General features: G+C 45.8%; 1 protein-coding gene across 10 annotated transcripts in view; it reads left to right on the top strand.

Annotated features, from left to right (window-relative positions):
* Positions 1-14,262, top strand: part of ADGRB1 (adhesion G protein-coupled receptor B1) — a 288,586-nt gene extending 274,324 nt beyond the window's left edge. For all 10 annotated transcript variants that reach the window (XM_066566903.1, XM_066566919.1, XM_066566910.1 and 7 more), the window contains one exon: positions 12,860-14,262. In XM_066566903.1, the coding sequence (XP_066423000.1) occupies positions 12,860-13,057 (198 nt within the window). In that variant the 3' untranslated portion in view covers positions 13,058-14,262. The remainder of the gene's footprint in view (positions 1-12,859) is intronic.
* The last annotated feature ends 379 nt before the right edge of the window (positions 14,263-14,641 follow it).

Below are 14,641 nucleotides of genomic sequence, written 5' to 3' on the forward strand. Positions count from 1 at the left end.
GCTGTGCTGAGCTCCAGAGATGTTACCCCAGGAAATCCTACTTTTATTGCACGTGGCAAGGTGTCATTATGGGCTGCCCAGGGTAGTAACAGAGTGAGAATCAGTGGGTTCTACAGGTTCAGACCAAAGAATCCTGCCTGACCCAGAATCCCAATGTGTCTCACTCAGTGTCACCTCTTGGGGTTTTGGGTTTTTTTTGCAGTAATTTTAGTATGATGCAGCTGTAAACCCAAAAAATGCTTAAATGCAGTGTAAAAGCTAATCTGTGGTCTATTTGCAGGAGGGGTTTATAGATTGGGAAGGTTTTAGCATTTCAGAGATGTATCTATGTAGAATTAAAGTTGCAGCTGTCAGCATCAAAGAGCTTTGAGCTGCCGAAGGAGGTTCTGAAGGTGGCTTTTGCATATTGACTGAATCTTTTTCAAGTTGGGAATTTTCTCTTGGATGTAACAGGAGAGGGGGAGCTTGTGAAGAGCAGGATTGGCAAGTCAAGAGTGGGTATTGTTTAAAAAATATCCAAAGCAACACAAAGTCAAATAAACAGGTTTTTTCCAGCCTTTTTTCTACCATTTGTTGCTGAGAACCCCACTGGAGCTCAGGCCCCATCTTCAGCTCACCCTGAGAAGGCAAAGAGCAGATAACAGGGATTAAAGGAACAACAAAAGGATGTTTTCCCTTTCATGTGTATTTAGGTTATAAAACGATGGAGTGCTTCTTCTGGTGGCAGTGATAAAACAAACCTTAGTGTAAGTCTGGCTTTCATTTGCACTGCAGAGCATCCTGGACCCATCCCAACCCCTTCCATGACATTGTCTTGCTTTGAAAGACAGGTGTCTGCTAAGGAAGGCAGAAGCCTCTCTTTAAATGGAAAATGCAAACCCCCTCCCTCCAAATCATTATAATTTTGAAATTAAGGGGCTCTCAGGCAAAGATATGGGAATAGGAATAACAGCTCTTTACTGGGAAAATTAAAAATTCAAATGCTATTGCATTGTATTTTTACAAAAAAATACAAAAAAGAAAACAAACCACTGACAGAGTCAGAACAGGAGCTGACACCCTGTGGGTCAGGGTGGTGGTTGCAGTCCCATTCCGTGGTGGCTCAGCCCTCCTGCAGTGCCAGCTGTGGTTCTGTTGGAGCAGGGATCCTGGAGGAGGGTGGAGTTTTCCTCTGAAGGTCCAGGGCTGATGTAGATGGGCCTGGTCTTCCTCTGGGAATCCAGTGGAGAAGATTGCTGCTCCTCTGGGAATCCAGTGGGAAAAGGCTGCTTGTGGTGTCCCAAAATCTCAGATTATATCCGGGTAGGAATGCTTGGCTCCTCCCCCTGGGCGGAGCATCTCCCAATGGGATGATGGAATTTTATCAGCCGTGCAGTGACACTCACTGGCCCATGAACAGAAGATATTTCCTGGAGGGTGGATTGGTTGTGGAAGAGATAAAAAAACCTGCCCAATTAACAGAAAATAACTGCCCCACCTCTAACAGATGTCAAATAAAATACACACCCCCAGCTAAATCTTTCAACCTAAGACAGACATGAATCCAAACATTCCTTAACCAGCAGAAAGCTCTGTGCTTTCTGGGCATGAGCAAGGTCATGACAGGATCCTGGAGTACCCCTGAACCCTTCCTCATCCTAGAGCAGAAGGGATATTTCTTGGATCTGCTCCATTTGCCTGCATTGCTGTTCTCTCTGATTTCCCTTTTAAATAAACAACCACAAAGTCAAGCTCCCAAGTCTCTCTCCAAGCCTGGCATTTTCCCAGCCTCTCCTGGCAGCATGTCCCATTGTCCTCAGTCCTTTCCAGGATACAATGCCTGTCCTGATCTTGCTGTTCCTCTCTCCTCCCTCAGCTCCAAGGTCAGAAAATGCTGATGAAACTGGAATTAAATGTCTACACAGGACAGGCATCATGTGGATTCCTAGGAACCGGGCTGGACATTTTTAGGGATCAGGTTTTAGCGATTTTGTTGTAAATTGCCATCCACACAGTACTCCCGTGCATTTACCATGTCACACTAAACACAAGCTCCTTTCACATGAACTCCTAAATTGTCAGATTTTAAGGAAACACCAAGAGAAGAATGGGATGAAAGAACATATTTTCAGTCTCTAGGAAAAAAGGGTGGAAAATTCTACCATCATATTTTATTTATTGTTGAGAATTTCTCCAGCTCCGAGGGTAAAATATTATTTTTAGAACACCTTTTAAAGGGGTTTTCAGCCATGACACAAAGGTTTATACAAGCACGTGTTCCTCTTTTTAGGTATCCTGACAGATGGAAGCTTGGGATAAATGTTAGTGCTATGTAGACTTGATAAAGAAAAATGTCCTTTGCTCACTGTCCCAGAGAAGTAACTGACAGTGCTGGAAACATAATCAAGGAATCACAGAATCATTAAGGTTGAAAAAGACCTCTAAAATCATCAAGTCCAACCACTAAACTCTGTCCCAAAGTGCCACAGCTAAAATTTCCTCCCAGAATGTGACTCCACCACTTCCCTGGGCACCTGTTCCAATATTCAATATCCCAGCTCTCTTGACCACCTTTTCAGTGAAGAAATTTTTCCTAATATCCAGCCTAAACCTCCCCTGGCACAACTTGGGGACATTTCCTCTTGTCCAGTCCTTTGGGAAGAGAGACTTGAGTTGTAGGGAATTTTAAATGGAGACAGGTTTGGGGATGAATTCTGCTTTTCCATCAACCTGTGGTTGAGGAGTCCTAATCCACATCCTGCTGGGATTGGGGTGTTCCCACTCCCATCAGCTTCCTAATGAGTGGGGCTAGTATGTCAGAGAATTATGGGAAGCAGGATAATTCCTGGAATGCCAGTCAGGTCTGAATCTTGCTCATGTTCCAGGCATTTCCAGGTATGTGGCACTGGCCACAGTTATTTTTTCACTGCAGTTATTTTGCTGGAAACCAAAGCACATTCCTAATGGTGAACTAAGTTGGGCTTCAGAGTACAGTAATAAAGAATTGCCCTTCCTTGGGGAATAAACATGGATTTTTCCATGTTTTCTTTTCCAGTTTATTACATAAAATTTATTCCACGTGACACATAGTATCTTTTGTCTGTACCTCAACTCTAAAATGCTCCCACTGGAAGCACCCTCAACTACTCCTGATTCAAATCACATTTTCCAGCAGGATCCACATTCAAAGCACGCAGGACCACACATCCAGGTGGTGCTCAAGTCTTGGCCACCTCACCCCTGCAGCAGAAAAACGTGGTCACACTCAAAATGGCTTTGATTGTGACCACGTGTGCTCCTTCTAAAAAGGAAGAACACCTGCTTGTAGAAACCTTTGTGTTATGGCTGAAAACCCCTCTAAAAGGGGTTCTAAAAATCATATTTTACCCTCGAAGCTGGAGAAATTCTCAACAATAAATAAAATGTGATGGTTGAATTTTCCACCCTTTTTCCTAAGAGATTGAAAATCTGTTTCTTCATCCCATTCTTCTCTTGGTGTTTCCTTAAAATCTGACGATTTAGGAGCCGAAGGAGGGACATTTAGGTGGGATATTGGGAAAAAGTTCATCCCTGTGAGGCCCTGGCACAGGTTACCCAGAGGAGCTTTGGATGTTTTATCCCTGGAAGTGTTCAAGGCCAGGCTGGGCAGGGTTTGGAGCAACCTGGGGTAGTGGAAGGTGCCCCTGCCCATGGCAGGGGGTGGAATGAGGGAATATTTAAGATCCCTTCCAACCCAAACCTTTCAGGGATTCTGTGATTCGTGGCTGTATGGACTGATCAGGGATGTAGACATTATTTCCCAAAGTTAATTTTTCCATACTAGGGAATTAAGATTGGAGCAGGATGACATCCAGCAAGATCTGATGACAGCCAAGTTGAAAAGTCAGGTTTTTAATGCACTGATGGGTCCCTGTATGACCTTACCATGATCCTGGCAGGTCCCTTCCCACTCTGGATGTTCTGTGGTAAATTTTTTTCTCCCTTGCAGTCTTCAGATGAGGCAAGGAAGGTAGAACTGATTTTTTTCCTAACTCAGAAGGAAGTTTTGGGGTTGTAGGCAGGAATTTTTTGCTCATGTTTTGCTGGAATTTGGGACAGATGTCCTCTGACCACCTGAAGAGACAGAAGAATCTAAAAATAGCACCTCAGGAGCAGCTGTTTTGCTGTGCTCACCCTCCTCCCAAACCTGTGGAGGTTTCACACTGTTGCCCTTCCATTTAATCCCAGCCCAAACTGGAAGCTGGTGCAGCCCCTCAGAGGAAAACTGAATGAGCTCAGTGTGTGTGGAATATTTATCCCCCTGACAGCTTATTTGCAACCAGGAAGCATCAAAAGAACCAAAGAGCTGGAGACAAGCACAGCAGGATTTGCATCAAAATACCCAGCCACCCCCACCAGGCATCCTGATGAAAATTTAAAGCTCTTTTGGTGTCTGGGATGCCCCAAACCCTCATTTTTAAGGCTGCAATAAGCAGTGAGTGCCTTCCACGTGGATTTTAAATCTCACTTTCTCTAAGGGAGGTTTTGGGTGTATATTGGAATGTTAGCTTGAGATTGACTCAGACAGCAGAGTTCTTCCTTCCTAATCACTCCCATCACTTTGACTCCTTCTTTACCTCCCCAATTGCTACCAAAAAAAAGGAAAAAAAAACCCCATTGTTGGAAAACCGTGCTGCAAGTTTGTTTCTCCCTTTCAAAGCCTGACCTTTGCCTGGCAGACTGCAGGCTCCACCACTCAACTTCTTCCCCTTTTTCCTCCTAAATACACAGAGTTACCCAGCTTTGAATTCCTGTAGCTGAGAGTTCTTCACATTAAAGCAGGGTAGTGGTTATTTTCAAGCTGCTTTGTACTACACAGGAAATATTTTTCCTGTGCAGATCTGTGTTCTCAGGGTTTAACATCTCCAACGCTGCTGCTCCCTGGGAGTTAATTGCTAAAGAAATTCCTGAGTTTGGGCTGGACATTGAGAGGGGTCTGTGGTTTTGTAGGCTTTTAAAAAAGCCAAGGTTTTGCTTCTCCTACGCTTTGATAGCACTGGAAGTGGTTCTCCTGCTTCCTCCTCAGCAGGAATCCTTTTGATCCAGCTCCATTAGAGAAGCTGGAATCACATCTATATTCCTCTTTTTCTGCAATGCATCTGGCTTGGCATTCATTTTAAACAGCAGCTCTTTGCTTGTGCCAAGGTCAGCGCTGGACAGAGCTCTGCAAATTCCTTGGATTTTCTCCTTCTTGTTGATCAGCTCCCTGCCACATTCAGCTCCCTGCAGCTGGAATGGCTTTGGCTTTGGCTCCTGTCCTGCAGCTCACATGCAGGATCTGGACTCAGTTTATGATTCATAGAATCACAGAATAGTTTGGATTGGAAGGAACGTTAAAGATCATCTCATCCCACCCCCTGCCATGGGCAGGGACACCTTCCACTATCCCAGGTTGCTCCAAACCCCATCCAGCCTGCCTTGGACACTTCCAGGGATGGGGCAGCCACAGCTTCTCTGGGAAAAAAAACACAACTCTCAAATCCCATCCTAAATCCCTACTGATCCTGAAAAGCACCTGCTCCAAATCCTATTTTAAAAAGATATAAAGTTTTTTTTCTGCCTAACTTTTTCTTATTTCATTGTGGACAGTGCTTCTGTCTTGATTCCTCACTTTCTTTTCTCACAATGAGACTTTTCTGAGCTTTCCTCATTGGGCATCTGGAGATTTGCCCATTCCAGCAGCACTGGCTTTGGCAACCTAATGGCGTGTTGAGAAAAAAGGACCATGGAGTCACAGCAAAAGGGCAAAGGGTTTGAAGATGACAGAGAGCAGGTTTAGGTTGAATATTAGGAAGAAATTTTTCCCTGTGAAGGTGGTAAGGCCCTGGCAAGGTTGTCCAGAGAAGCTGTGGCTGCCTCATCCCTGGAATAGTCCAAGGGCAGATTGGAAGGGGCTTGGAGCAACCTGGGACAGTGAAAGGTGTCCCTGCCCATGACAGGGGGTGGAATGAGATGACCTTAATGTCCCTTCCGACCCAATTCATTCCCTGATTCTATAATTCTATGATTCTATGAATATTGATGGATATTTTAGCTCATTCCCAGGCAGGGCTGTGTCTCCCTGGTGTGCTCTGCTACAGGAATTGGAACACTGGGAATCTGCTGGCTGGGTGTCCCTCTGCAAGGGAAGCTCCACTTTTGGGAAGAGTGTCTCTGTGTCACATCTTTAATCCTCCCTGCACTGCTTAAAGGCAAATTTTAACAGACCAATTAATGAAGCTTTTATAGGGAGGAGCTCTGCATAAAGTCTCATAATTACCACAATAAATTCTGTTATGAAAATGACATCAAATCTTAATTCAGTCAGCCATAAACCATCTGCCAGCTCCCAGGTATCAAAACACACCATCAATCAGAAGTTCACCTCCTCCTGCAGATCATCCAGCACCTTTTGTCCCAACAATTAGAGGACAAAATTTGTCCCAGAGAAATCTGTTCCCTGCATGCTCAGTTCCGACACCGATACATTGAAACTCCTGGGTTTTTGTACTCTGAGGTATTAATAACTCTTTATAGAGTCTAAACAAAAGACTCTATAAAAAACAGTGCTTTGGGTGCTCTTGATCCCCTCCTGGATCCCCAGCTGCCCCCATGAGGCAGCTCTGAGTGCTTTCAGCATTTTAGGGAATTTAGTCCTCCAAGTGGGCTCTTCACAGACCATAAGCATTGTCCCAAAAAAGGTTGGGATTGGACCAGCTGGATTAACAGCAAGGATGCTCTGGAAAACAGCCTGTTCCTCATGCTGCTGGCACCACAGGTGTTCTGTGCAGCCTTCAGGCTTTTCTGGAGTCAATAAAAGACCTCCTTGATCCAGAGTCTGTTCACCTTCAGCTGTTTGGCCTTGCTAGAATTTGTCTCACAGCCACCCCTTCAAGATGGATGAACTTCAGGAAATACAGAAGCAGAAAACATGTTTTTATAGCCCAGAAAATGTTGGGTATATCAAGTTTCCTAACTGATCTCCAAGTTAAAACCACAAATTATTTTTACTTTTTTCTTTCCAATTTAATTTAATGAAATTCTGAACAAAGCCAGACACTTCCTTTTATTTTGCTTTTCTCCTAAATGAAAAGGAAAAAAAAAAAAGAAAAAGCATAATCTTTGTAGTTCAGCAGCATAAAATGAAAGAACTGCAGCTACTTCTTTCTGAGAAGGAAAGGAAAATTTATCATTCTCTAAACAAACAAGACAGCTTTCCCATTTTCTAATCACTTTTCATCGACATTGATCTGAAGATGGATTAGATGAGCCTGAGCCACATTTATCCTTCAAATTCCTTGCTCTGCACTCTGAATAACTTCATCCTGGTCCTGCACTCATCCATGTCGTGGGGAGAGACCATTCCGGTCATGAAATATCCTTCAAGCTGACTCTAGAGGCAAGGAAAACAGCATGGGAGGGAGTTCCAGGGGACTTATCACCGAGAGCTCAGTGGAAGGCCCTGAGCTGCTCCTCAGGATATTCAGGGTAACCATAAAAACTGGCTGTTAAAAAATATAAATTTCCAGAAATCCAAACAAAAACTCCACAAAACAAACACAGGAAGGTGCAGCTTGAACAGCCTGAGCAGTTCATGAGCTTTGGCTGAAGTGGGGAATCCAAGCTGTGCCTCAGAGCAGACTCTTGGGATGCATTTATGCACTGCAGGGATGCTGTTCCTAAGGAGAAGAGTTGGGACACAGGAGCTTGGGATGGAGCCAGCCAGAAATCCTGGAGGCAGCACAGGAAAGTGTTGAGGGTGAGGGGAGGGGATTCTGCCCCTCAAACCTGCCCTGGTCAGACTCCACCTGGAACCTTTTGTTCAGTTCTGGGATCCCAGCACAGGAAGGACGTGGAGCTCCAAGGTGATCAGAGGGATGGAGCAGCTCTGGTGTGAGGAAAGGCTGAGAAAATTGGGATTATCCAGCTTGGGGAAGAGAAGGCTCCAGGGAAGCCTTAGAGCCCCTTCCAGTGCCTGAAGGGGCTCCAGGAGAGCTGTAGAGGGACTTGGACAAGGGATGGAGTGACAAAACAAGAGGGAACGGTTTTAAATTGACAGAGGTCAGAGTTAGATGGGATATTGGCAAGAATTCTTCCCTGGGAGGGTGCTGAGGCCCTGGCACAGGCTGCCCAGAGAATCTGTGGCTGTCCCATCCCTGGAAGTGTCCAATGTCAGTTTGGACAGAGCTTGGAGCACCCTGGGATAGTGGAAGGTGTCCCTGCCCAGGGCAGGGGCTGGAATGGGATGGTTTTTCAGGTCCCTTCCAACCCAAACCATTCTGTGATTTTGTGATGATTCCCTGAAGACCCAGGGTAAGGACCCACCACCATCACCTTTCCATACCCACCACGAGTCCAGCACTGGTGACTCTGCCAGGACCAGCTCCAGCAGAAGGATGTGTGGATTATCTCAATGCACTTTGCCTCTGTCCTTGTCAGAGATTTGGGGGGTTTGTTGGCACTGCACCCTAAACACCTTTTATCCCAAATCCCCTCCCTCCACCTTAAAAATTTGCAGCTAAAATGAAAGTCAGGGCTGAATGAAGGAGAGTCCCAGTGCCACCAGGATGATGAACACCTCCAGTCTGGGGATGGTTTTACCCCAGCTCTGAGTGTGGATGCTCCCTCCTTCCCCACCCCTTTTTTTTCCTCCACAATCCTGGCACCAGGCAGGGACTGATAAACATTTCCCTCCTTCCCAGAAGCTCCTGGGCTGTGTCAGGCCAGAGTGATGGCTCTGTCCCTGGCTCCTGGTGCTCTCAGCCCCTGTCTGGGGCCAGCCCTGGCTGTCTCAGAGGCACTGAGCCAGCTCCAGTGCCTTTTCCAGCCAGATTACACATCCCTCTCTCCAGGATTTCTCTTTTTTTTCCTGTGCATAGCTCAGTTTCCCCTCCTGTCTGCAAGGATTGCAAAGACCCCGCAGTGAAGCTGGAGGGAAATGCCAGGGTTGGAGCATGAGCCCAGTGCCTGTTTCTCTGTGCTGCTCAACTGGCCAAGACCCCATAAAAACTTTTTTTCCGTATGGAGGGAAAGAAAAGGGGAGCTGTTCCCAGGAGCCTGCTACCAATTCCCAGGGTGTCCTGTGCCAAGAGGAGATTTTCTTTTGTCTCCCAGCATCCTTCCCAGAGCTCTGCCAGGATGATTAACCTGCTCAGAGATCCCAGTGGGCACTGAGTCCTCCTGCAGCCAGCACCTCCCTCACAGCCTCACCAGAGAAGTCTGATCCTTCCCTGAGAAATGCAGAACTAAAAGCAAGTGTCCCTTGTTCATTTCCTCATTTTCCAGAGCTCTTTTTCATCTTCTAACTGTGAATAAACACCTCTGGAGTCACTAAGCCCACCACGGTCACAGGTAAACCTATCGCACTGATAAAGAGGATGGAAATCACCATGTGGGGTCAGACCCAAAGGCAGTTTCTGCCTCCTCTCCATGGCAGAGTGAAAAGGAGCTTGGAAAAATAAAAGGGCCAGGCTGTGGTGGGGCATCTTCAAAAAGATCCCCAAAACTGCAGGAATTTGTGCTCAGAGACCCCTTGATGCAGAGTGGTGCCGCTTCACTGGAGAGCTGGTTTTGTGGATGCTGGTTTTGTGAGTGTTTCCATGTGCTTTTCATGAGTTTGGAAGTTTTCAGAATGGACAGAGAGCTGTGGAAAGGTGGCCTGGAGGTTGGCTGGGCACTGTGGGCTCACTCCCTGGTGCTCTGGAGTTCCTTTGTTGGAAGGGATTATCCCAATCCCCACCATCAGTGGTCCATTCCTATCATCCACAAGCCTCACAGAGCTTCACAAACCTCTTTTACATCCAGTCATAATCTCTTTTAAGGCTTGAAGGGGGAAGTTTGCAATCTTCCCTCCCACAGGACATCTCTATAACTTTATCCATGGCTGGAAACTGGCCACATTCATCATTTTCCCTTTATCCTTCTCTCAGGAAGCCCATGGAGTGCCCAGAATATTCAAGATGCAGGTGCAGAATGGAGCTGTTCACTGCCAGAATAATATTTCCTGTTTCATTCTCTCTTCATTTCTTAATTTATTCTCTTCTCAACAACTCACTGCATTTAATGTCTGGGGTTTGAATAATTATTGTCACCCTTAGGTGGTGTTCCCCAGTGACAGGGCTGATCAGAGGCCACTGCTGTAGATCTGAGCTCATCATTTTTGTATTTTGTCGGGTTTTTGGGGTTTTTTTCCTTCAATTTCTGTTCCCTCCCTGGCTTTGCAGCTCCTCTTGCTCACTGGCCCATGGCAGGGAGGGCTCTGAGGTTTGCTGATCACGTTCAGGGTGCATGATCAGATCTGGGAGCATCCTCCCAGCATGAAGGAGAGGCTGAAGGTCAGGAGTGTGGCAGATGGAGAGAGACTGCTAAAACAGGCATTGGCTGCAAACAGAACCTGATGCTGAAGGTGGCCATAAATAATGCCATCAAAAAGGGTGCTTGTTTGAGGGGAAAAACCGAATTATTTATGAACTTCATGCATAAGATCACTTGTGCTGCTCTCTAATACAGCTGTGGACATCAGCAGTTTTGAAAACTTGTGGCATTACAGCAGTGGTGGGAGAAAACAAATTGCTTTTCATTGAAAAAATTCTGTCTTGACCAAGGTTTTTCTTCACCTTTTGGGAAACTTAATTTCATTTCAATTTTTGCTCTATTTGTGCTTTTTTGTCTGTGTTCCTTCCTGCTGTATCTTTTCAGGCAGACTGATGGTCTCCAAAAAACACTGTAGGTGGAAATTTCCCTTCAGGAAACTTCCAGCTTGTCTCATCAGGACACACACACAAGAGTTAAATAAGTTTCTAATTTTAGTGGCAGTGGTTCTAAAATAAATTCCAAAAAAGATAATGGAATAAATAATGAATTTTATCACTTTTTCTGTCATATTACTATTAATCAGTGTCGTGTTATATCGTGGAATAAAGTAAGAAAAACACCAGCAGCATGAGGAAGGCTCTGAATTGTAGAGTTTAATGAAAAACTCAGCTGCAGATTTCAAAAAATTGAAAATTTAGTGTTTTACATTCTTTTGAGCAATACTTTTACACAACCTCATTTAAAAAAAAAATCCAAACAACAATTCTCTTTAAAAAGAGATGAAAACTTATTTTTCTCCCTTTGAATGAAAATAATTTCAGAATGCTTTCACTTCACTTGGAGATGTTTACCTGGTTTGTGCATTCCCCACCTTCTAACCCACCAAAAACTCTCACCCAGAGCCTTCCTCCTGGGAGTAGTGAGGTGCAGGACCAACTTCAGGCCACATCTTATTTTTACATTAAAGTTTGGACAAGCAGAATTTCCTGGCTTGGGTGATCCAAAGAAAGCTGCAGGGATAATTCCACAGCAGCTTTCCTGTCAGCACTGCAGTGTGGAGCTGGGACAAACAACAGCCTGGCAAAAACATCTTAGGGAAGGACAAACTGAGCAGCTGAGGCTGCTGGGTGAGCCTGCAGCAGATGGGGATGGAGGATTCCTACCAGGCTCTCAGCAGCATCCTGGAGTGGCCCCACAGCCTTTTGTGGCTCCACCTCCCCTCAGTCAATGCATTTTGGTTTGGCAGCCTCGAGCTGTGACACATCCTGGTGGTGTGTCCCCTGCACATCTGGCTCCTCACCTTCTCTCCAGGCTTTTCCCTCCTTGTTGTCATCCTCCACAAACCACTTTCCTCCCACCCTTCCCGCTTCCCCTTTGGCAAGTGGCTCAAAAGGGCTCTGTCACCTCCAGGGAAGCCTTTTCTTCCCAGTGCTGGAGTGTTTTTGTGGAGAAAATTAAGTGTGAAAAGCATCACTGGTGTTTGGAGGGGAGAAGTTGAGTGGAAGAACTCATTTAAAACCTTTCCTTTCTCTACCCACTGAGGAACACACCCATTTTCCAGCCCCCCCCAGAGCCTTGTCTTGGTGTATGTCAGCAAAAACATGGAAAGATTTTCTGGATCAATATTCATGGTGGGGTGCTGGGGGGAGACTGGGTCAATAGAGCGTCCAGGGCTTGGTGTGGAGTTGGTGGAAATGTTTCCAGCCTCAGAGCTGAGCTCCAGCTCCTCAAGCAGCACAGATTTGGTTCCCTGGTGGAGCAGGGAGCAGGTTCTGCTGCAATAAGGAGTCTGCAAATAGCTGTGCATCAAATGCAATGGGTGTTCAGGAAGAGCTCATTGTAATCTGGATTTCATACGTGGGTTGGGTTGGAAGAGACCTTAAAGATCTTACAGGTTCTTTATAGTTTCTTATGGTTTTTTAAGATCTTAATAGTTCTTTAAGATCTTATAGATCTTAAAGGATCTTAAATCCTATAGTTCCTGTAGTTCCATCTATAGTTCCACCCCCTGCCAGGGGCAGGGACACCTTCCACTATCCCAGGCTGATCCAAGCCCCTTCCAACCTGGCCTTGGACACTTCCAGGGATGGAGCAGCCACAGCTTCTCTGGGAATTCCATTCCAGGGCCTCAGCACTCTCACAGGGAAGAATTTCTTCCCAATATTCCATCTAAATCTTCCCTCCTTTGTCTTAAAGCCATCACCCATTGTCTTGTCACTACATCGGTGGAAGTAGTAAAAGATCTGATGTTCTCAAAACAACACTCAGTTTTTTTCAGTAGCAAAAACCTCAGCTGAAGGCTGAAATATCCAGTCATTAAGTGATGGAAGTGGCAGTGGAAAGAAAAACAACATTTTCTTCCTGAAAATAGACAGTTTGTACACTAAGTGTCATTTTCATTGATACCCCACTTTATTTTGGATGAGAAGCTGCACGGAAAAAATGATTTGTCAATACAAGAGGAGGTAAAATCATGGTATTTCTTGCATTTTGCACTAACTTTTCTTTCTCTCTCTCTCTCCTTTCTTACATTTCCCTCCTCCTGCAGCAAGAAAAACAGCAGACACCAAACAAGAGACCCTGGGAAGGCATCAGGAAAGTCCAGTCCCCGCCATCATGGGTTAAAAAGGACATCGAACCTGTGGCACAGTCTCCCCTAGAACTAAAAACTGTAGAATGGGAGAAAACAGGGGCCACCATCCCCTTGGTGGGACAAGACATTATTGACCTTCAGACAGAGGTCTGAGCCGCAAGGGAAGAAAAAAGACTTTTTTTTTTTCCAGAAAACAAACGAAACAAACAAAACAAAACCACGTTTTAAAGAAATGATTAAATTAAATCGGAACCGAGCAAGAGAAGTGTTTGGTTTCTTTTGAAACCTTTGGTAAGATGGAATAACTTTTGTATTGTTCTCAGCAGAGAGGGGGAATATTACTTTATAGAGTATAGTAGCTGTAGGTTCAGGACAACACGAGCTTTCCCAGGCAGGACTGGAGGAGTGAGCCTGGAAGAGAGCGAGGAGGAAGAGGAGGAGGAGGGTGGGGAGGGGATGCAGGGGACAAGCCCTGCCAAGATGCTCTCGGGTCGCTGCAGCACGCCAGGAGCCCTCCTGCTCTGCCACAGGGAGGTGTGGAAGGATGCCCAGCAGCCACCACAGAGGGCCCAGAAGATCAGGAGACATCAAGAGGGGACACCTGCAGGAGCCACGCTGGGATGTGGCCTGGCTGGGGCAGACCCAGCCTGGAGGGACATTCCTGGCTCTCCCTCCTCTCCCTCGCCAGCTTATCCAAGAAGGAAGGAGATGGGACAGGCCAAGAAGTGGCCACAAGGACATTGCCACTGCTGGGTGCCACGCCACGGCCTGGCATTGGCGCACGGTCACAGCGGGTCCCCGCGGAGGGGGACGTGGTGGCGTCACCCACGGCTGGAAAGCTGGAAAAAGGGAGAGGTGGGGTTTCCTCCTCTCATCCCTCCCCGGTGGAGGAAAGGACCAGCTCCAAATCTCCAAATCCTGCTCGCCCCATCTCCAGGGAGAGGGTGGAAGGTGGTAGACAACAAGACCAACAAGAAGAATGTAGGTCATGTCATTGACTGTTAAATAGATAAACTCAGCACGGGCCTTGCAAAGGTCCTCTTGGCCTCATCCTTTTTTTTTTTTTCTTTTTTTTTTTTCTTTTTTTTTGGTTCTGTTATTTGTCCTTGCTTTCGGACTCAAATTTATTCCAAGCTGCCCCTCCCTGGAAGGCAGAGAGAGAAAAAAGGAAAGACAGATCTGCCGCTGTACCTGGAGATATTGGTAAACAGAGACGTTGCCTTAGGACATTGAGACAAACTGACAACATGAATAACGTCCACTTGGAAACAAACAGACAAAAAAAAAAACAAACAAAATAATCTATTTTTTTCCTTCTTCTTTTCTTTTCTTCAATAAAAAGAGAACTTGAAACCCGAGACCTTTCTTTTCTTTGCCTCTTGTCATTTCGAATGCCTTTCTGTGCCGTAGGACTGCTCAGGCATGGGGTGAGGATGCCACCTGCTGAAGGTGGAAGGCAAGTTGCTCTGTGGAAATTTTGGGATGGTGGGAATGCACAGCCCATTCACTGCTGGCTTGCAATGTTTTGTTTTGCTTTATTCGGTTTGGGTTTTGGTTCTTTTCCCCTCACTGGCTTTTCTCTGCCCTCCCCGCTGCCCAGAGCCAGCAGCAGGTTTGTGGTCCTGCAGAAAGGAAGAGGTGGAGCTGATCAGGAGAGCAGGACATTCATCCTCATAAAATGCAGTCTTTTCATTTCACTATGGAAAAAAAAAAAAACTATTTAAAATTTTTCATTTA

The sequence above is a fragment of the Molothrus aeneus genome, chromosome 1 (genome assembly GCF_037042795.1).
Source record: "Molothrus aeneus isolate 106 chromosome 1, BPBGC_Maene_1.0, whole genome shotgun sequence".
NCBI classification, from domain to species: Eukaryota; Metazoa; Chordata; class Aves; order Passeriformes; family Icteridae; genus Molothrus; species Molothrus aeneus.